Genomic DNA, 19,810 nt, shown 5'->3' on the forward strand with positions numbered 1-19,810 from the left:
ATACCTATTTGACTAAATCACCCTTGTAAGAAACACTAGATGCACATCTAGAAACAAATGTTTATGGTTATCCTTTGAATGCTGGAACTACCTTGTCAAAATTAGGAATGATAAATCTGCTGTGCTGAAAGTATTATAGTTAGTGATTGAACTTTCCACAATCGAACAAGCAATTGTTACAAATCAAGGCCGTAATGTACGGAAACAATGAGTGATTGCATAAATAACTGCAAAATGAATCTATGACATCAGTCTCCTGCAAGTATAGTCGAACAAAGTCTGCAGTGTGCTTTTAGCTGATGCTTCATTAGGTAGATTCAGAAGCCTAGAAACCCGAGAAAACCCGATATCATGTTTCATTAAAGAGTTAGTCTCTACTTCTGGTTCTTGTTCTGGTTCAAGACCAAGTTGTTGCTGTTTTTGACTGGTTTTTGTCAGTGCCCATTGCATAGCCCATATTGCAAGGGGACGCATGTAAGTCAGTGATCTATACTCATCATTCGTATTCCACGCTTCAGGCGTCTGAAAGGAGTACCTGTTTTAACACAGTATCAGTCACTATAGAGAGAAAGAACAATATCAAGATAAGCTTACCCGAGTCCGGCTTCAGACCAGGCAGCTTCATAGACACCACTTGCAGTCTGAAATGCCATTTCAACTAGACCTTCTTGAATCATTGTTGCAGACAATGCATATGTAACACCGGACCATATCTCTCGTGATTGCATCGATGCTGTATCAACTTTCCCATTGGGATGCATCCCATTTACAGCCCCACGTTTCCCATCTTTAATCTTCATCACATTAAAGTTATAAACTTTCTCCAAAGCAGTTCTTGCCTTGTCTTCATCTACAATAGGCAAAAGACCGGATGCTCTCGCATACCTGAAATAGTAATCATTACCACATAAACTCTTACTTCTAAAACTCATAACACTTACTTCTTAAAGAAAGGTAGGGAACAAACCATTGACCAGCTAGTTGATCAGCTTGGATAGACGAGCTATACTGACTTCCACTGTTGTCATAGTTAAAATAAGATCCATTCCACAACTTCTTCTCATATACAACTTTTGCTTTCTGAAACTTTGACCAGAAATAGTCCTGTGAGTTCTTGTCACCAACTACGCGTGCCAATACGGATGCAGCTTGCAGTGCAGCCACCCAAAGTCCACCACAGTAAGCGCTTACACCAGACGCGGACCATGTATCGTAAGTCTGATCTGGAAATCCTTCGTTCTCAATCATTCCATCGCCATCTTTGTCAAACTGAGCCATATATGCCATTGCAACATACACTGAGGGCCAGACCGCTGATGCAAACTTTTTGTCGCCTGTGGCAACTACATCCCGGTACACTTGGAGGACGAATTTGGGGTTCAAATCTTTCCAACGATCTGTATTGTGAAGAGTATATCCATTGACTTCAAACCAAGGGTCATTGATGCCTAAGTCATGAGGAACTGCACCAAGAACCTTCCTTTGAACCCATTGTCCCTCGCTAAGCGTCTTCACTTTAGTGGGATCGTGTAGCATCACCGCAGCAGCAAAGTCTCTCTGGATACTAAGTTCAAGTTTTGGAAACAGCATCACCAGTGCAAAAGATGCATAGAAATGAACATCATAAGTGTTCCACATACGATATTCAATGCCTTCTAAGTAAAGGAAGTGTCCAATGTTCTCTTCTCCTTCTTCAAGTAACTTTGTACCAAATGCAGAGTTTGATGCTGTTGATGCATGAAGTTGCTCAAGTGTAGAAGCCATCTTTCCAAGGACAGAGATAGCTGTATCATTCTGATGTGGTACCTCGATATCATTATTCAGACCGAGTTGGGATTTATCAAGTGAGAACTTCTTTTCTCTGACTCCTGCCAAGCTATGTACTGGTGATGATCCATCTGCAGAACAATATGGATTAACATGAGAACATCGCGTCATAATGACATCTGAAAGTAAAGTATAATCTGGAAATTGTCCAAATCTACCTGTCCAAAGAGTTCCTCCTGAATTAAGGTAATAAAGCTCGTTGAAGAGAGTGACAGGGTACCTAAAAACACCAAACACCAAACACCGAACACGTTTGTCATAACTATAGGAGCACTGATATGTATTTTAGAAGCTGAATAAACAAGCCTTACCATGCAGGAAGTCTTTTGTCTTCAAGTATTGGTCTTTGCCAATCTTCTATCCAGGACTCCCACTGACTATGTCCTGTTCCATAAAATACTTGTAAGTGGAAGCTTCATTTCTGAAGTGAATAAAAAAAAAATATATATTTTAGATGATTAGGTCTTTACCAAGAATAGCATCATATGCAATTTGTGCTGCAGCATCACCATGATTGCCATAAAACTTTGTGTAACGCCTGAAAAGATTCTATTTAGAAAGCTGGCTTTAGCCATCACCATTCAGAAAATTGTGTAGCAAAACTTACCTAGAATATATTTTACCACTAGGAAACTGCACTTCAGGACAGTCCCAAGCCAGAGAAAATGTGACAATGCGTGACTCTCCCGGTAGGACTGTTAAAGAAGCTGCTACTGCTGCCCCAATCGATGACCCGTTCTCTGACTGCATTGACGCCTCAGAAGCTTTGAAGTGATCAAAAGAACCATTCTGTAACAAATACAGTGACAGATATCAAATCTCACGGTATAGAATAATACAGTGATATCCAAGACCTCTTAACAAGTGGAAGGATATGTCAACCTCTTTGACAGCTTGCCACATATCTTTTGCTGTGATTCCGTTCTGCTTTCCAGACACTATGAAAAATGGGCAGGCTGAGACACTAACACCATCGGTCGCCTGAGCTGAAATCGCATATGACAATGATGGTAACCCATTTGCGGTTCTGTATCAGAAAAAATATAGAGCAACAAAGTTGAAAGATTCAGAGTCTGATACTTAACAACCACAAAAGATTAGTTTCTTCTCCTAATTTGGTGCTTTATGCAAAAATATGGAACAACTTACTTATGATGTAAGAGCACACCCTGGACTCCATCATTCATCCTATTATAAACATCAACATCGAGTTAGTATAAACACGCACACAAAGTTAAAGAACTTCTGAGTAACATGCGAGTTTATATAGTAAAGCCACAAAAGAAGATATAAGTATTTAGTATATACATTATTTTGGAGTTGTAGTGGCCACCTGAGAACTCTGAGTCTCCTCCAACAGAATTCTGAACCAAAAAATATCATCATGACTACTGTGAAAGGAACAGTAAAACAAAAGCCAAACAATATGACTGCATTCAACAATTATCTCACCGCCCAAGTGAAGAGCAATGTCACATTCGCAGTAGTGTTTCCGAGATTATGAAGCTGATGAATATATGTGCCATACTCATCAGTACCATAGTAAGCTCTAAAACATTAAAATGTCAAAAAAAAAAAAAACACTAGACATACTGTGAAAGTGAAAACAGACACAGGAAAGCTGCTCTCTTTGTAGTTGTGAGGTATAAAGGGTGAAACTTGCCGACAAATGATCCTAAGCTCTGGATCAGGTTCACCTATACACCATCAAAATATTAAAGTTTCAGGCTCATACCATAGACATATCAATACTTAAAGGTGTGAAATTACATACAGAAGCATATTACCCTCATACATTGTCCAAGACCTCGGATATAAAGCATGATATGTAGACTTGTCTCCTTTCAGATTCCAGTCCCAGGAACCAATTCCTGATTCCGAATCTTGTCTGTTCGAGTATATAAACTTCAATCATCCCTAAAAACGAGTATTCAATTGCAAGATAACAAGCAGCAGAGAGGTAGTTAGCTTACTTTCCCATCTTTGGATTCCTAGGACATAACACCGTCGAGTACTTTTTACCATTGGCGCGTGAAACAAACGCCTGCATCAAACAAACTCATTTAGTAGAACATGAAGAGTTCATCATAATTAGCAAAAGACTAGAGTTACACGTATATTTTAGCTCCAGAGAATGTCACCAGAAGCATCCTAAATGCTAAAACTCTCTTCTACCAATTTGTAACTTACTGAGAATTGATTTGCTAGAACAGGTTCATATTCACATTTTGGAGGGAATAGCTGCCATCGCTGGAATTCACCTTGAAAACTCCTTCCTATGCTACCAGCACTGCATGTAACAATAGCTAGATAAGTATTCACAGAGCTTATAGATATTTTGTCATTAAGTTCTGTATGAAAGGTTACAAATATGATCAGAGAGACAGAGTTCTCCAAATTGTTGTTCCTATCCTCACATAGACAAGAACTTTGAGATTGTTCCGAGAATTCTCCACGAAACACAGTTTCAAAAGACCAATATGTTCAAGTTGAGTGATAAGAAGGAAAACATACCCAATACCCCCAAGTGGAACACCATGGGAAGACGTTACAGAGTGCCTAGAGAATGGATCTATGAAGGCCAACTGAAATTAACAGATTGTTACAATAGTGCTATGTGATAAAAAGAAAGCAGCATATTTTCAAAAACTCTTTGGTAAAATAAAACTGAACTAGGAAAATGTGTTTACCCTTCCTTTAGCAGCTTCTTCTCTGCAAAGAAACCATAACCGAATGCCAACAGGAGCCTACCGGAACAAAAACAAGTCTCAAAAAGATAACTTTTAACAAGCCAATCAAACATTCCAACAGTTATATTTGAAATGTTTAGTTTCCATAGGTACCAGCTGAAAAATCTCTTTAGCAGTCAGATTGAATTCCCGGGGAGGCTTTGCGTCACTGTCTATCTTTCTTTGCCATGTCAAAGATGCAGGTACTGCTGGATCAACCTGATTTGTTAAATATGGGAACAATATAAGACACCAAGACAGCTTTACTTGAAGATTCATGAAAGAATTTTTTTTAAAACGAAGCAATGTTAATGAGTAACATATTTCAATGAAGTCCCTCAAAACATGAGCCACATAAAATCTGGAAAAAAACTTACTTTATGATCAGAAGAGTTGAAAGATTTTACATCTTCACCAATAGTTATGATCTTTTCCTCAAACATGGTTCCTGAAACACAACAACACAACAGAAACAAAGAATATCAACCCATTGTTCTGGTTCACTGTACAGGTCAACAATTCTAAGTACTTGTCCTTCTCCAATTGTCAGCCATGAAGAGGTTAAGGAATTCAAAAACTGGCAATGATATATATGAACATAATAAATGGCAACATAATAGTAGAAGGAGATTAAGTTAAAACCACACTAACAATCAAGACAACATAAGAATTCTGCATTGCGATCATTCATGAAGACGATCCATAACAAATAGAGAAAACAGGAGAGTACCCGCAAACGATTGCTCTGAATCGAACTAGTGATTGGTTGGGATCAGAAAAAGATGGAAAACGAAAATATATAAAATCGTGAGAGTTGTTGTGGCAGAGACGAACGAATCAAAGCCGAAGAAGAAGATAGATAAAAAAAATAAAATAAAAAACTTTCGTTAAGTGAATTTGAAAAATCGTGACTTTTTCAACAAAGCTTTTTTTGTGTGTGTAGAGTTTGTGACTTAAGAGTTTTTGTGTTTGGGATTATATTTCATAAAATATCTCCTGAATTATTGGACTAACTGGATATGGTCGCCAGTCGCCACCACAAACAAGTATTTAAAGACCAAATCTTCTTATTAAGTTGGCCAAAACGTATTTTTCTGATTTTAAAACTTTGCTTTTAAGCAATTTAAATATTTAATGTAACACTATTTATATTACATTAAACTTTGCTTTGCTCATCATGCTAGGAGGATTCGCTGACCAAAAATCTTTTATATTAATTTGGCCAAAACATCTTAACTATTTTTCTGGTTTTGAAACTTTACTTCAAGCAATGTAAAACTATTTGTGCTCTAACAAAAAAAAAAAAAGAGTATTTTTATTTTGTAATTATTAAAATACTAATGAAAACTGAGAGTAATCATTAAACACACGACGCAACAATGGTGTTGTTTAGGGCAACAAGTAACAAAAAACAGTGAAAAGATGTCACTGCTTTTTGTTACTTGTTGCCCGAAACAACACCATTGTTTTTTTTTTTTTTGAAAAAGAACAACACCATTGTTGCGTCGTGTGTTTAATGATTACTCTCAATTTTCCCCAATAATTACCAAAAAATACACCCATATGTTGGGTTCGATTCCCCAATATAACCTATTTGCTTAATTTTTGAGTAAACCCATGAGCCTGAGTTCAAATCCCATCTTTATCATTTTAGACTTTTTTGCCAATTCCGAACCGGTGAAAATGGTAGGAACTCAGCATGATGAGAGAGTCTCACCACGGTTCGAGGAGCGATATTGGTACCTCGCTGCTACCACGAGGATGTCTATCACAAAGAATCATGCCTTAAATGGTAGCCGAATTAAAGTAATCTAAATTACTTCATTATTTTTTTACCAAAAAAAAAGCAGTGAAAAAATGTCTGACACGTTACTTGCATCATCATGCTTGATATGTGTACCTATGAGAACTTGGGTCTTGCACGATTGCATCTTTATTTTTAATTAGTAAAGTAATGAAATAAGACGCAAATCAATTAATGTTAACAAATCATACCAACATAACTTTAATATAGAGCAAGCAAGCATCACGAAACGAACTCTATTCCATTCGTGTTTTGACAGTTTCTTGCTTTAGAATATCCGGTTCGACTAAATTTGTGTTTAGAAGAACCGTGTTCCAAATGGTTTATGATGATGGGCCAAGTTGTTCTATATATTGGAGTATTGGGCTTTTACGAAGCCCAAATGTTTAAAAATCCATAAAAGAAATGCAAATCGAAAGCCGTACGTGTTACCACTTACCACCACCACCAACCATTTTTCTAGAACCTTCAACATAGTTTTCTTCTCCTTCACTCTTCTTATCTTCTTCTTCCTCCTCCTCCTCAGCCCCGGCTCAATATATTTGAGAGCCTTAGGGCAAAAAATTTTTTTTTTGGCCTATTATTATATACAAAGAGAAAATTTACTTAATTTTTAAAAATTTTGCGGAGTTTTTATAGTAAAAATTGTTATTTTAAAAATTTTGGGCCTTTTTATACATTTTCTTATAAATAATTAGGCCTCTTAAAATATAATTCTCATATTAATAATATTTTAAAAAAATATTTGGGCCTTTTTTATATATAAATTTTTTTATAAAAAAAAAAAGCCCCGGGCCGTCGCACTTCCGCCCTACCCATTTGAGCCGGGGCTGCTCCTCCTCCTTACTCATTCTCTTCCCCTTAGGGTTTTATCAATCTCTCTTCTCCAACCATGGCTTCCTCCGCCGCCCAAATTCACATCCTCGGCGGAATCGGATTCCCTGCTTCCGGCAAAAACCTCGACAACAAAACCAATTCCATTCCACGAAGCGTCTTCTTCGGCAACAGAACAAGTCCTTTCTCTACTCCAACCTCCGCCTTCCTTCGTATGGGACGAAGAAACAACAACGCTTCCCGATACACCGTTGGTCCAGTCCGTGTTGTTAACGAGAAAGTCGTCGGAATCGATTTAGGTACGACGAACTCAGCCGTAGCTGCTATGGAAGGAGGTAAACCAACGATTGTGACTAACGCTGAAGGTCAAAGAACTACGCCTTCTGTTGTAGCTTATACTAAGAGTAAAGATAGACTTGTTGGTCAGATTGCGAAACGTCAAGCTGTTGTTAATCCGGAGAATACTTTCTTCTCTGTTAAGAGGTTTATTGGTAGGAGAATGAATGAAGTTGCTGAAGAGTCTAAGCAGGTTTCTTATAGAGTTATTAAAGATGAGAATGGTAATGTTAAGCTTGATTGTCCTGCTATTGGTAAACAATTTGCTGCTGAGGAGATTTCTGCTCAGGTTTGAATCAATTTTCTTTCGAAATTTAGCGTATGAATTTTTGGGAAATGGAGCATTACTAAGAACTGTGTGGTTGTAATGTAGGTTTTGAGGAAGCTTGTGGACGATGCTTCAAGATTCTTGAATGATAAAGTAACTAAAGCTGTTATCACTGTGCCTGCTTACTTCAATGATTCACAGAGGACGGCTACTAAAGATGCTGGTCGTATTGCTGGATTGGAAGTTCTTAGGATTATTAATGAGCCTACTGCTGCTTCTTTGGCTTATGGGTTTGAGAGGAAAAGCAATGAAACTATTCTTGTCTTTGATCTTGGTGGTGGTACCTTCGATGTCTCAGGTATTTTTACTAAAGTTCTAATTGGGCTTTTACTGTCTTTTTAAGTATTGGAGTTTTCTAATTATTTCTGGGTTTTTGTTTCTTGGAATGTAGTCCTTGAGGTTGGTGATGGTGTTTTTGAAGTTCTTTCTACTTCTGGTGATACACATTTGGGAGGTGATGACTTTGACAAGGTGAGTCAAAACGCAGACTTTTCTGAAATCCTTTGTAAATAATCTTAATCTGTTCACTCACTGGTAGATATGACTTTTGCAATGCAGAGAGTTGTTGATTGGCTTGCTTCAACTTTCAAGAAAGATGAAGGTATAGATCTTCTCAAAGACAAGCAAGCGCTTCAGAGGTTAACTGAGGCAGCTGAAAAAGCTAAAATTGAGCTTTCCTCACTGACTCAGACAAACATGAGGTTCAATTTTCCCTCTCAAATCTATTTACCTCGTTCCCATTTGTATTTAGAATATTAACTGATTTCGATACCGTATCCAGTTTGCCTTTTATCACTGCTACGGCTGATGGGCCTAAGCACATTGAAACCACTCTCACCCGAGCCAAGTTTGAAGAATTGTGCTCTGACTTACTTGACAGGTGATTTTAGTGATTTTTTTCTTTGGCTAAGATCACTAACCTGCCACGTAAACAAGATTGCTATTCCATTCACCTGTAGCGCTTAAGTTTCTTTTCTCTGCATTCAAACTTGTAGGGTCAGGACACCGGTGGAGAATTCTCTGAGGGATGCAAAGCTCAGCTTCAAAGATATTGATGAGGTGATCCTTGTTGGTGGATCCACGCGTATTCCTGCTGTTCAGGAACTCGTACGGAAGCTAACAGGGAAAGAACCCAATGTCTCAGTCAATCCTGATGAAGTTGTAGCTTTAGGTGCTGCAGTTCAGGTGTGTCTTGTTGACCTCTAATCTTTACACATCGTAGTTGTAACAGTAAATTGACATTGTACTGTGATGAGCCGTATCACTAAAATGCTATTTGGCCTCTGATTCCAGGCTGGTGTTCTATCTGGAGATGTGAGTGATATTGTTCTTCTTGATGTGACGCCGCTATCGCTTGGTTTGGAAACTCTTGGTGGTGTCATGACCAAGATTATTCCAAGAAACACCACACTTCCAACTTCTAAGTCAGAAGTCTTCTCAACCGCTACAGATGGACAGACAAGCGTAGAGATTAATGTGTTACAGGGTGAGAGAGAGTTCGTAAGAGATAACAAGTCTATTGGTAGCTTCCGTCTTGATGGTATTCCGCCTGCACCACGTGGAGTTCCACAAATCGAGGTCAAATTCGACATTGATGCCAATGGAATTCTATCTGTCAGTGCTTCGGACAAAGGCACAGGAAAGAAGCAGGACATTACCATTACTGGTGCTAGTACCTTGCCTAAGGATGAGGTTTGTGGCAATGATCAAACTTGCTTCACTTAATGTGTAATTATTTTCTTAGTCATATTGGTTGTGTGGTGTTGCAGGTAGACACAATGGTGCAAGAAGCAGAGAGGTTTGCAAAGGAAGACAAAGAAAAGAGAGATGCGATTGACACAAAGAACCAGGCTGATTCCGTCGTTTACCAGACAGAGAAGCAGCTTAAAGAACTTGGAGAGAAAATTCCAGGTCCAGTGAAAGAAAAGGTTGAGGCTAAGCTCCAGGAGCTGAAGGAAAAGATAGGAAGCGGATCAACTCAAGAAATCAAAGACACCATGGCAGCTCTTAACCAAGAAGTGATGCAGATTGGCCAGTCTCTGTACAACCAACCCCAACCAGGTGGTGCTGGTTCTCCTCCTGGAGGTGAAGCTTCCTCGTCATCTGACTCATCATCCTCAGCCAAAGGTGGAGACAACGGCGGTGATGTGATAGACGCTGACTTCACAGACAGCAAATAATACAAATTGGATTCATACAAGGATTATTTCTGGGGTTTGTCCATGATTTTGTAGGAAAGATAATGTGATTTGTGGGCAACAAATGAATGGTAAGAGTCAAATTTTGTCTTTTTAAACACATACGTGAAGCAATATTCTGGAGCACATATTGTCCATAGAAGCAGTGTTGTCACAAAACATGTACATTGAGAAGTAGAGACGTTCTCATGTAGCATATCATTCAGGCGCACATTTAGATACCTACAGAGTTAAACTGTACAACAAACACATGACCAAATATATACAGATGGTTGCAATGTTATGTGGTTCAGAGGCGGAGTCCGTGGTTCCTAGGACTTTGAGGAACGCTGCTTGCTCTTCCCCAGAACCTGCGGTCATCATTGCACCAGCACTTACCATTACCACAACCTGAGTTATGTGTGGTTGTGTATGATTGGTCCCAACCGATGCCTCTGGGGATGTCTAACGGAGTTGGTGGTCGCGGCCAACAAGTTAAGTAGTTAGGAGGCTGCAAGTATGCGTTGTGGAAGTGGCTGTATGGCTGCAGCTGCTGTGAGATGTTGGGACTGCTATGTACTTTATGCATCGGGTAAAGCCGGCTCAATTGGTAGTTATTCTGAAAACTCGTTTCTGGCAGCTCGTGACTGTATCCATCAGGTGATGATTCTGATTTGGGAGAGGAGCAAGTAGAGACGGTGAAGGAAGGTCGTGTTTTGATGGGAGCACGAAGAGCAGTAGCACTCTTGGATGTGCGAAGAATGCCATTGATGGCTTCAATGTAGCGTTGCTCTATGGTTTGTGGCTCGATCGGGCCTAACTGATTCTCGAGAACCACTGGGTTTGCAGGAAACAAGAAGGTTCTGAGTTTGGGGGTTTCATGACGGTTATATTCCTCTATCATGTGTTTCACATCTTCATCAGACTTAACGGACACTAATGCATCAAGATCTTCTGGAATGATCTGGTATTTGAGCACGATATCGTTCTCTGTGATTGCGGCAAGTTTCTTCACGAGTTCTACAATTGAAACAAAAGCTCGATGTTAAGAAGATGTATCGTGAGATTACATCAATTAAGGGAAAGAGTTGGTTATTACCGGAGAAGGAGATGTCGGGAGATACAGCAATAACGCGAGTCTCACCGCCGACATATTTGAGAACACCGTCGGATGGTCTAGGGAGGATTCTGCCTCCAAAACTGCACATGAACTTCACCTTACTACTCGGCGATCTCTCCTCCGCCATTGATGTTTCTGGCACCTCTCTTTTGGCTTTTGGTTGTCGTTTGGAGGGAACAGAGATGAGATCAAGAATAACTTGAAGGACAAATTTCCCTCCCAAAATTGCAGATATTGTTTTTAGGTTTTGTAAAAAGCAAATCAAATATTAAACTATGGAATAAAAAGATCGAATGCAAATTGAAACCCCGATACTAAAGAATTGATGCTCTTATCTCTTCCTTCTTCGTGTAAGATAATGATTTGGAGATGTTTGAGATAATGTAGAAATGTATTAGTTTTGATGAAGAAGGAAGAAGAAAGAGGAGAAGAAGAGAGGTTTGTTCAAATTGTAATTCGCAAATTATTTTAGAGTTTTCTACAAAAGAAAAAAAAAATGAAGAAAAAAAGGTTTAAAAAGCAAGAAAAGAGGAACAGAAGAATCCGTGCCGTAGGATTTAAGCTTATTTTAAGATTGTTTTAGCTATTTATGGATTTTATTGATAATGAACCTCTTCAATGTCTTAGTTTCATAACTAGAGCTCTCTTTAGCCCAAATTTTCTAATTTTGCATATCACTTTAATTCTGATGATATCAGACACAATGGAACATCAAAATCACCACCCGATAATGTTTGCGTTGTAACATGATGTTTCGTTTTTGCAAGAGTGAACATAAAAAGATATGAACCAATATGCTCTATCTAGTAAAAGCCTTCTTCTTGCAAGCAGTTACCTAAAACCTAGCTATGTTGTTGTTTCCCGCTTTTTTTGCCCTTTTTCTGTTTCTGCTTCAACTGTGTCAAACCTGCTGCTGTGATCTTCACATTCCCCACAAGAGCAGCCATTAGCTCTGGATCTGTACATGCCTTCATCAGCTCTTTCTCCCTTACTGTCGCCTCCGTCATATGTGTAAACAGATTCATTGCAGTTTTTGCAGCTGTCCAAACACAAAACACAACATCAATACAATCCAAAAGCTCCACACTTGCAACTACTTGGAAGAGAATGTGTGTTATTACCTTTTCCTTTCTTCATGCTGCCTGGAATCGCTTTGACTCTGTATTTATATGACTGCAGAGCGTTGTAGGGGCCGCACACGGGGACCGCATATAAAAGGATGTCGGTTGGTAACGGGTTACCAGTTAGGTAATCGACATCAATCAGTTTTTCTTTCTCTTCGTCTCCAACCTCATTAATATCGTCTTCTTCCATCACCACTTTGTCCATCTCTGAAGTTTCTTTCCCATGACAATCCCTAGCAAGATGTCCAACCTTCTTACACCTGTAACATATTTTCACAGCATCTTCTGTCTCTACGCAGCAACCAAAATGCAACTATCAATATCATATGGTACCAGTCTAATGGAAAGTGTATGCCAGGAAGCAATTTCAGAAGAAAAAAAGACAGCATTGAAAAATTTACCTTCAGAAGGTTTCTTCTCTACGGTGACTGCAGTTTTTGCATTCTGTGATTCAACATCAGTCTTCTGTGGCTTTCCAGACGACTGCAAAGAGGAGATTAATTTACCGGTCATTAAATACTGATAAGAGAAGAATTGATGGTCTATGAAAAAAAAATGGAGAATCCAAGTGAAGAATTCGTGAGGTACTTACTGCCAACAATGCCATCCGTATTTTTCTTTCGTCTTCATCTTGATCAGCATACTTCTCCTTCATTTTCTTAAGTTTACCCCTTTGCCCACGGCTAACTTTTTCCCCAGCTGGCTTGTTATCAGGTATACTCTTGTTAGCTTGGCTTAAAGAAGAAACATCTTTTTCCTTTCGTTGCTGCTTTTCTTGCCCAGTGTTACCATCAACAGCTGTGTTACCGCTTTGGCCCATCTTAAGCTTTCTTCTTTCAGCTTTTGACATATAAGGCTTATCTCTCACTACTGCTTTTTTCTCTTCCTGTGTCATCTTCTCTTCCATTTCATCTTTTGATGTCTCTATTGTATCTTTCTTGCCTGCCACCGTTGCAGCACCAAGACCTAGGGTTCTATCAAGAAGATCTTCAAGCTGTGAGGTGGCTGATTCCACATTTTCTTCAGCAATACCAGATGAATTCATGTCAAAAGAAGAAGTATCTTGGCTCAATATGGTACTTGATTCCTCCAAATCAACTTCTCCTGAGGCAGAAACCGCTTCATTCACTGCTTCGTTCTCTGACTCAACATCTGAATGCTCATCAGGAGCATGCGTTTCCATGACTACATCATTCATTCCTTCCTCTTCCCCTCTTACCCTTCTCTCATTCAAATGAGCTCCCAAGGAGCTCTCGTCCAAACGAAACAACAATCCAAAACCCATGATGAGTGGGTGTGGCGGGAGGAAGTTTTTCTTACCACGTATCATAAAACTTCCAACTGTAAGGTATTCTCCAGTCGGAGCTGTTTTAGTGACTTGATGAGGATAAACCCACCATGCACTAGTAACAATCTTGGAATCCCATGCCTGACTATGACAAACCTGCATCGAATTATATCCAAATGTCTGCCATCAAGACATTGCACCATATTCACACAATTCAAACAACTAAAATGGTAGATGAAATTGCTTACCGTAAAACATCCAGCTTGGTTTAAAGTGAGAGGCGGTACATTTTGTTCAGGTTTATGATTCTTTATCACAGTACTAGATGCTCCATGAAGCTCTGCGTGTACATACCTAAGAAAGCATGGTTAAAAGAAACTTATCATCATCTTTGAATATTTAATACTAACACAAAGACTGGCTAAATAACTCTATATATGAAAACTTACAGATCTCCTTTTGACATGTAACGTTTAACTATCATCTCATTTTGCTGAGCATCACGACCACTGATGACCAAGTAGTTCTCACTGCTAATGAACCAATTAAATTTCTCAAACCAGTGGACTTTTCTCATGTGTGAAATAGTTGCAACCACTTTTTCCTTTCAGCCAGAAAATACAAATGATTAGTTGACTGCGAGGAAGAAAACACTAAACAAGATTAACAGCACCGAGGTTGGAAGCTTACCTGAGAAAGCTGGTGGCGTGTCTTTTTCTCAGCTGCTCTAAAAGCCTTTTCATGAGCAGAAACAGTCTTCTCCTGTTTGGTTTCTTGCTTCTTCTTCATTTCATACCATCGCCTAGCATTACCATGCGCAGAAAGTGATAAGTCCACCTCCACCTACAAAACCACATTGTGCCCCATATGTCAGAACAAGAAAGAAGATGAGCTTTATATATTCAATCAAGTGGGGGGAGATCAACACCTTTTCCACTGGGAGCGTCTTCTCATCATCATCCATTTCATCAAGATTGTTGCACAACAACAAGGTCATACAATTCTTCTCCAGATAAAGTTTGTCAATGAGTCCAGCAACAGGATTTCCTAATTTTTTTTCTTCCTTGACCATGCGAGCTAGATCATCCCAGCCCATACCCTTTGCAAGTGCTACACGAACAGCTAATATGGCAGCATCTACATCTTCTAAGTTGTACTCGATTAATTCAGCCATATTAACACAATGGTTGACTTCTTTCTTCAGAATTTGAACACGGTTCTCCTACAACACAAGTATAGAAACATTGCAATTAAGATAAGTTTAAATAAAAGTTTCACAAAGATATATGGAAATGGAAGTTCCAAACCAGTACATTAATAAATACCACAAACCTGATCCTGGCGAATCTTATTGAGTTTCTGACTGGCAGAATCTTCTTTTGCCTTTTGTTGTTGTTCAGACCTTTGGCTCTCAATTTTGCTGTAGAACTCATCTAAAGCCGCATCGAAAGTTTCAAACTTTTCATACACTCGTGATTTGAATTGATTTAATAAGATTGAACAGAACTCATCATACATCTGTAGACAACCAAGGCAAAAGAAAATACTATATATCAAATCCATGGCCATTAAAGAATACAAAAATGAAGAAGCATAGAGTAAAATAGTGACCTTTTTAACACCTCCTGATTCAGAAGGCGTGTCATTTGCCAAAATTTGTTTTTGCATTAGAATATAACCTTCAGGAACTTTTTGACCATTTATAATATCTTCAAGCCAATCTTCAAAAACGATCACCGCTTGAACCAATAACTGAATTTCATTATCATCTAACTTCTTGTCTTCTGAAAGTTTGGTAGTTGGAATTAGACCAGCATCCAGAATAATGTGCTCTGAGAGCTGTGGCCCATAGCCTAAAGCGTCACCAAGAATATTCTTCAAGGTATATTGTTTGGCACCCGTAGAATCATTTGACTTCCCACCCTTTTTGCCACCATTCTGCTCCTTCCGTTCAATCTGTTTTGCTTCATGATCCTTAAGCGAGAAAGCAGTAAGTGATTCCTGAAGCTTTGAAACAGTGGTTCTCTCAAAGACTCTACATATCTCTATGGGGTAACGGTGGCGAGACATGATAGCAAAACCCTTATTGTCATCTCTACAGAAATAAAAATCAATCATTCAGTACAAAAGGCCACACCAATTAAAAGGCAACAAAAGAATGTCTCTCAAAGCAGCAGGTCACAGTCACCTTAAGAAGTTCAAACATAGCAAAACACACAAACAATCTGATGAAAGTAAAAAAACAAACCTATGAGACCGGAGGAGTGTCATGATCATATACTCAGAATCAGTAAGAATTATGTTTCCTTGAGCATACAACTCCAATATAACATAGTGAGCATTAGCACCTAGTCCAAACTGGAAGACAATGATCTGGTACCAACAACAAAAGTTAAAAACCAAATACACAATGAAAGCAAACCAAACAAAACACAAAAGAAAACTCCAAGTTCCATACCCTATCATAACCAAGCTGTCGAACATCCTCAAGCCTCCTAGTCCTGATATGTTTCCTCAACTTCAAAGTAAACCCAGATGGAGTATTACTCTTATCCCTACACAAATTTGTGAGAAAAAAAAAAAAAAAAAAAATCATTACTACTTCCCCAAAAAAAAAGCTCAAAATCTAGAGATGTGTTTGTTTTACCTGACATAAGCAGTGGTATGCAAACGAACACCACTTTCCATTAAAAGCAAAACTTTCTCACTTTCTCCAGATTCTGTGATACCGCTACTATTCAAGAGCTTGAACATATACGTCTGCATCAAATTGAAGCAAAATCAAAACATAAACCCTAATGGAAATCGAATCAAACAAATTGGTGGATTTGAAGATTTAATTGTAGAAATATGTTACCTTGGGAGATATATCATAGACGTTGGAGCATCTCATACCGATTAATCGCTTTAAGCACTTGACTTCGGCGGCGACGTCCGCCGTGTTCATTCGTACCTTCACCATTTCTTAATCTCTCTATTTCGTCTCTCGAGAGAGTTTTGGAAATTTGGTGATTCACTGTCGAATAGTCGAATCGAAGAAAGGTCTGTACTAAGCGTGAGAAAGAAGAAGAAGAAGAAGAGAAATTTGTGAGCTATTCATTTGTGTTGGGCCGAATAGAAGAAGGGCCTACAAGCCCAATATAAAAGTCAGATCATTAGTTATCTAAACCAATCAAAATTACACGGTTTATATAAACCGGTTACTCTTATACAATAATTAGATGGAGTTGTGTGTAGGGATGACCACGGTTACGGTTAATTAACCATCGATTACGGTTAAAAAATTTTTTTAACCGTAAATGTTTTAACAGAACGAGATGGTGGAGTTTCTTAAGAAATTTAATCATCCGGTTGACGTCATTGCCACCAAGAACATAAGCGCACATGAAAATAATCACCAACTTCAGTTAGACATATGTGTTTTCCCATTAGGCACAGAGAAATAATATTCAGATGGCAATGATACTCATTGGTTACGTGTTTAATCCTCTGTACAATACAGAGAATAATATGATCACACTAGATTGGACAAGAAAGCTTATAGAAATACTCAGGCCGGCTCAATTAATTTTGAGTCCTGGTACAAATCTTAAAAATTGGCCATTTTTCATTTAAAAAAAATAAAAAAAATTGGGCCTTTTTCATGTTAAAAAAAATTAAAAATTAACCACTTTCATACTAAATAAAATATTTAGGCTTTTTTTATGATAAATATATCTTAAAGTTTTAAAAATTACATTTTTTTCTATACGAAAAAAAAAATTGGGCCTTTAAATATACCCAAAAAAATTGGACCCGGTACAATTGCTCCACTTGCACACCCCAAACGCCGGCACTGGAAATACTTGTAATTTTTTTCAAATCGCTATGAAATAATTATTACCAATACATGATATTTTGTGACGGATTTAATATACAAAAATATGGTCAAAATTTGCTTGAAATATGCTCAAATTGTGCTCAAATTATGACAAAAACATATGATCTAGTTATTTGTGCTAATGTTATCAATGTATCATTTTTTAGGTCTAAACCCAGCATAATGCATGTTGTAAAACCACTATGAACCGTGAAGAAGAGTGTTCCTGTGAATGGATACACACAGAAATACTCTGGATTCGGCTCCCTTCCATGTTCACAAGAAAAACAAGGGATAGGAGGGGTAGATAATGAAGAAATTTGATCGGTTAAAGCTGAAGCTGCATAAACAAGTATTGAAGTTTGATAAGTAAGTTAAATTTACATGGAGAATCGAGAGTTTCTGAATATTTCTCTGTATTGAACTTGACCTCAATGATCTTAACGTCAATGATACACGCATACAAGACTTGTAAATTAAGCTAGAATCCTAACTAAAAGGAAGATACTTAACTATACGATATATGCAAATCTGCAAATCTAACAATGTGAATATTCTCCAAATATTCTCCATTATAATTGTATATCTGAAATATACTTACAGTTTGTTGTGATCGTAGATACGTGGAGAAAAAACAAGATCAGGAATCGTCATACTTGAACTCATCTTCAATGAATCTCTAATGGTCTTCCTCTGCTTCTAATGGTCTTCCTCTACTTCTAATGGCTCAAAGTGATGAAACCTTCAATTTTGGTTTATGTCATTAGGGTGAACGACCTGTGTCCCCCCCACGAAGTTTCATATAGTACCATAACAACATAAATTTTGGGTCTCGTTTCCAGTCCATACAAAACGAAAGTTAAACTCCAGTTTCCCCCTAAATTGAAAGTTTGAGACCTCAGTCTCCATAAATTCAAATTTCGTGGTTTATCTTTGGTTTACTGTGCCGAAAACCAAATTAACCGCTTAACATCGAAAGTAAACCGGATTTACCCAGAAACCAACCCGATTAGTAAACCGCCTTCCTTCTTCTTCTTCCTCCTCCTCACTGTTTAACGCAGCCTCCGTTTCTTCTCTTCTTCTCCTCTCTACACAATTCCTCTCCTTTTTTCATTCTCTTTTCTTCTTTATAATCCTTCTGATTCGCTGGTGATCGGTACGAGAAAGTTAGAATCACGAAGAAGCTGTGTTTCGTTTAATCGGAATCAAAATTGGGTGTGGAGAAGAAATTGAACGAATCCAAATCGGATTGCTAAAATTACTTGTGATCCCAAAACCGACTGTTGCTCTTGGTACTGCCTCGAGTGCGGCGACGCCACCGTATGGGATCCCAAAACCGACTGTTGCTCTTGGTACTGCCTCGAGTGCGGCGACTCCACCGTTAACCACCGCGTCACTTCCCTAATCATACAAGACGGCGATATCTCCGTTCAGATCCCAGCTGAAGTCGGTGACTTACCGTATCTTACATCCCTTATCTTCCACAAACTCACTAACCTCACTGGTCACATCCAACCCACTATTGCCAAGCTCAAGAATCTCACTTTTCTTAGACTAAGCTGGACGAATCTCACCGGTCCGGTTCCTGAATTTCTGAGTCAGCTCAGAATCTTGAGTATACATTGACCTTTCCTTCAATGATCTCTATGGTCCATACCAAGTTCTCTCTCTTCATTACCTAAACTCGAGTATTAGGCTTTGGATACGTTCAATTTCTTCTCCAGATTGCTCTTCTTAATCTTGAACATACTTTAAGGTGGGTTTGGATTTCTGTAAAAAAAAAAACAATCACAGATCGGAATCGGAAACGTACCATTACATAATTCGAATCGGATTTCACTTGGGTATAATGATGGGTCAACTAATTGGGTTGGGTTCTGGATAAATCCGGTTTAATTTGATGTTAAGTGGTTAATTTGGTTTTCGGCACAGTTAACCAATGATAAACCACGAAATTTGAATATATGGGGACTGAGGTCTCGAACTTTCAATTTAGGGGGACTCTGAAGTTTAAATTTTGTTTTGTGTGGACTGGAGACGAGACCCGAAATCTGTGTTGTTATGGTATTATATGAAACTTACTGGGGGGACACAGGTCGTTCACCCATGTCATTATGTGTAACTACACATCTATAATTTATTAAATTACCATTGAAGAAAACAGAAATTAGGGTTTATTATAGAGTTTCTGCAAAATCAGATCATCTTAAAGTGTTATAGTTTCTATGAGCTAAAATGCATTTATTGAGATTGTTATTATTATTAGATTATTTGTTTGTTATTTTTTCCTATATTCTTATGTGTTTCTAAAATTTCTTTAGGTTTTGCTAATTAATGGTCAACTTTTTAAAAATATACCAATAATTATTATAGTACTATCTTTT

At 38.3% G+C, this 19,810-nt stretch overlaps 4 protein-coding genes across 7 annotated transcripts; 1 reads left to right on the forward strand and 3 right to left on the reverse strand.

Moving 5' to 3' along the window:
- Positions 1–101: 101 nt before the first annotated feature.
- On the reverse strand, positions 102–5,521 carry LOC9301837 (non-lysosomal glucosylceramidase). 3 transcript variants are annotated; one of them, XM_002865717.2, is made up of 20 exons: positions 5,287–5,521; positions 4,934–5,004; positions 4,671–4,775; positions 4,518–4,574; positions 4,342–4,412; positions 4,018–4,117; positions 3,801–3,871; positions 3,615–3,715; positions 3,421–3,524; positions 3,280–3,333; positions 3,136–3,191; positions 2,977–3,015; positions 2,710–2,854; positions 2,435–2,616; positions 2,298–2,365; positions 2,139–2,211; positions 1,986–2,047; positions 968–1,898; positions 595–885; positions 102–535 (listed from the first exon to the last, which is right to left on the reverse strand). In XM_002865717.2, exons 2-20 carry the CDS (start codon positions 4,997–4,999, stop codon positions 241–243), a joined length of 2,871 nt encoding a protein of 956 aa, XP_002865763.1. In that variant the 5' UTR covers positions 5,000–5,004; positions 5,287–5,521; the 3' UTR covers positions 102–240. The 3 variants fall into 3 exon arrangements, with proteins under 3 accessions (XP_002865763.1, XP_020866064.1, XP_020866068.1); XM_021010405.1 differs by lacking the exons at positions 4,018–4,117; positions 4,342–4,412; positions 4,518–4,574; ... (1 more) ...; positions 4,934–5,004; positions 5,287–5,521 and having other exon boundaries at positions 3,623–3,715; XM_021010409.1 differs by lacking the exons at positions 3,421–3,524; positions 3,615–3,715; positions 3,801–3,871; ... (4 more) ...; positions 4,934–5,004; positions 5,287–5,521 and having other exon boundaries at positions 3,161–3,191; positions 3,280–3,296.
- Positions 5,522–6,856: 1,335 nt separating this feature from the next.
- Positions 6,857–10,195, forward strand: LOC9301838 (heat shock 70 kDa protein 7, chloroplastic). The gene is made up of 9 exons (XM_002863974.2): positions 6,857–6,875; positions 7,194–7,819; positions 7,904–8,156; positions 8,250–8,329; positions 8,417–8,559; positions 8,640–8,738; positions 8,854–9,043; positions 9,152–9,550; positions 9,628–10,195. Exons 2-9 carry the CDS (start codon positions 7,253–7,255, stop codon positions 10,036–10,038), a joined length of 2,142 nt encoding a protein of 713 aa, XP_002864020.1. The 5' UTR covers positions 6,857–6,875; positions 7,194–7,252; the 3' UTR covers positions 10,039–10,195.
- LOC9300097 lies at positions 10,131–11,692 on the reverse strand. Its single transcript, XM_002865718.2, has 2 exons — positions 11,135–11,692; positions 10,131–11,055 (listed from the first exon to the last, which is right to left on the reverse strand). The coding sequence occupies exons 1-2, from the start codon at positions 11,280–11,282 to the stop codon at positions 10,346–10,348; spliced, it is 858 nt and encodes a 285-aa protein (XP_002865764.1). The 5' UTR covers positions 11,283–11,692; the 3' UTR covers positions 10,131–10,345.
- Positions 11,693–11,849: 157 nt separating this feature from the next.
- Positions 11,850–16,611, reverse strand: LOC9301839 (nuclear export mediator factor Nemf). 2 transcript variants are annotated; one of them, XM_002865719.2, is made up of 14 exons: positions 16,425–16,610; positions 16,215–16,327; positions 16,026–16,122; positions 15,816–15,940; positions 15,179–15,662; positions 14,900–15,085; positions 14,496–14,789; positions 14,258–14,410; positions 14,017–14,171; positions 13,816–13,921; positions 12,872–13,723; positions 12,681–12,762; positions 12,277–12,570; positions 11,850–12,194 (listed from the first exon to the last, which is right to left on the reverse strand). In XM_002865719.2, the coding sequence occupies exons 1-14, from the start codon at positions 16,527–16,529 to the stop codon at positions 11,998–12,000; spliced, it is 3,243 nt and encodes a 1,080-aa protein (XP_002865765.1). In that variant the 5' UTR covers positions 16,530–16,610; the 3' UTR covers positions 11,850–11,997. The 2 variants fall into 2 exon arrangements, with proteins under 2 accessions (XP_002865765.1, XP_020871300.1); XM_021015641.1 differs by having other exon boundaries at positions 14,900–15,662; positions 16,425–16,611.
- Positions 16,612–19,810: the final 3,199 nt, after the last annotated feature.

Source organism: Arabidopsis lyrata, assembly GCF_000004255.2.
Source record: "Arabidopsis lyrata subsp. lyrata unplaced genomic scaffold ARALYscaffold_8, whole genome shotgun sequence".
In the NCBI taxonomy this organism is placed as follows: Eukaryota; Viridiplantae; Streptophyta; class Magnoliopsida; order Brassicales; family Brassicaceae; genus Arabidopsis; species Arabidopsis lyrata.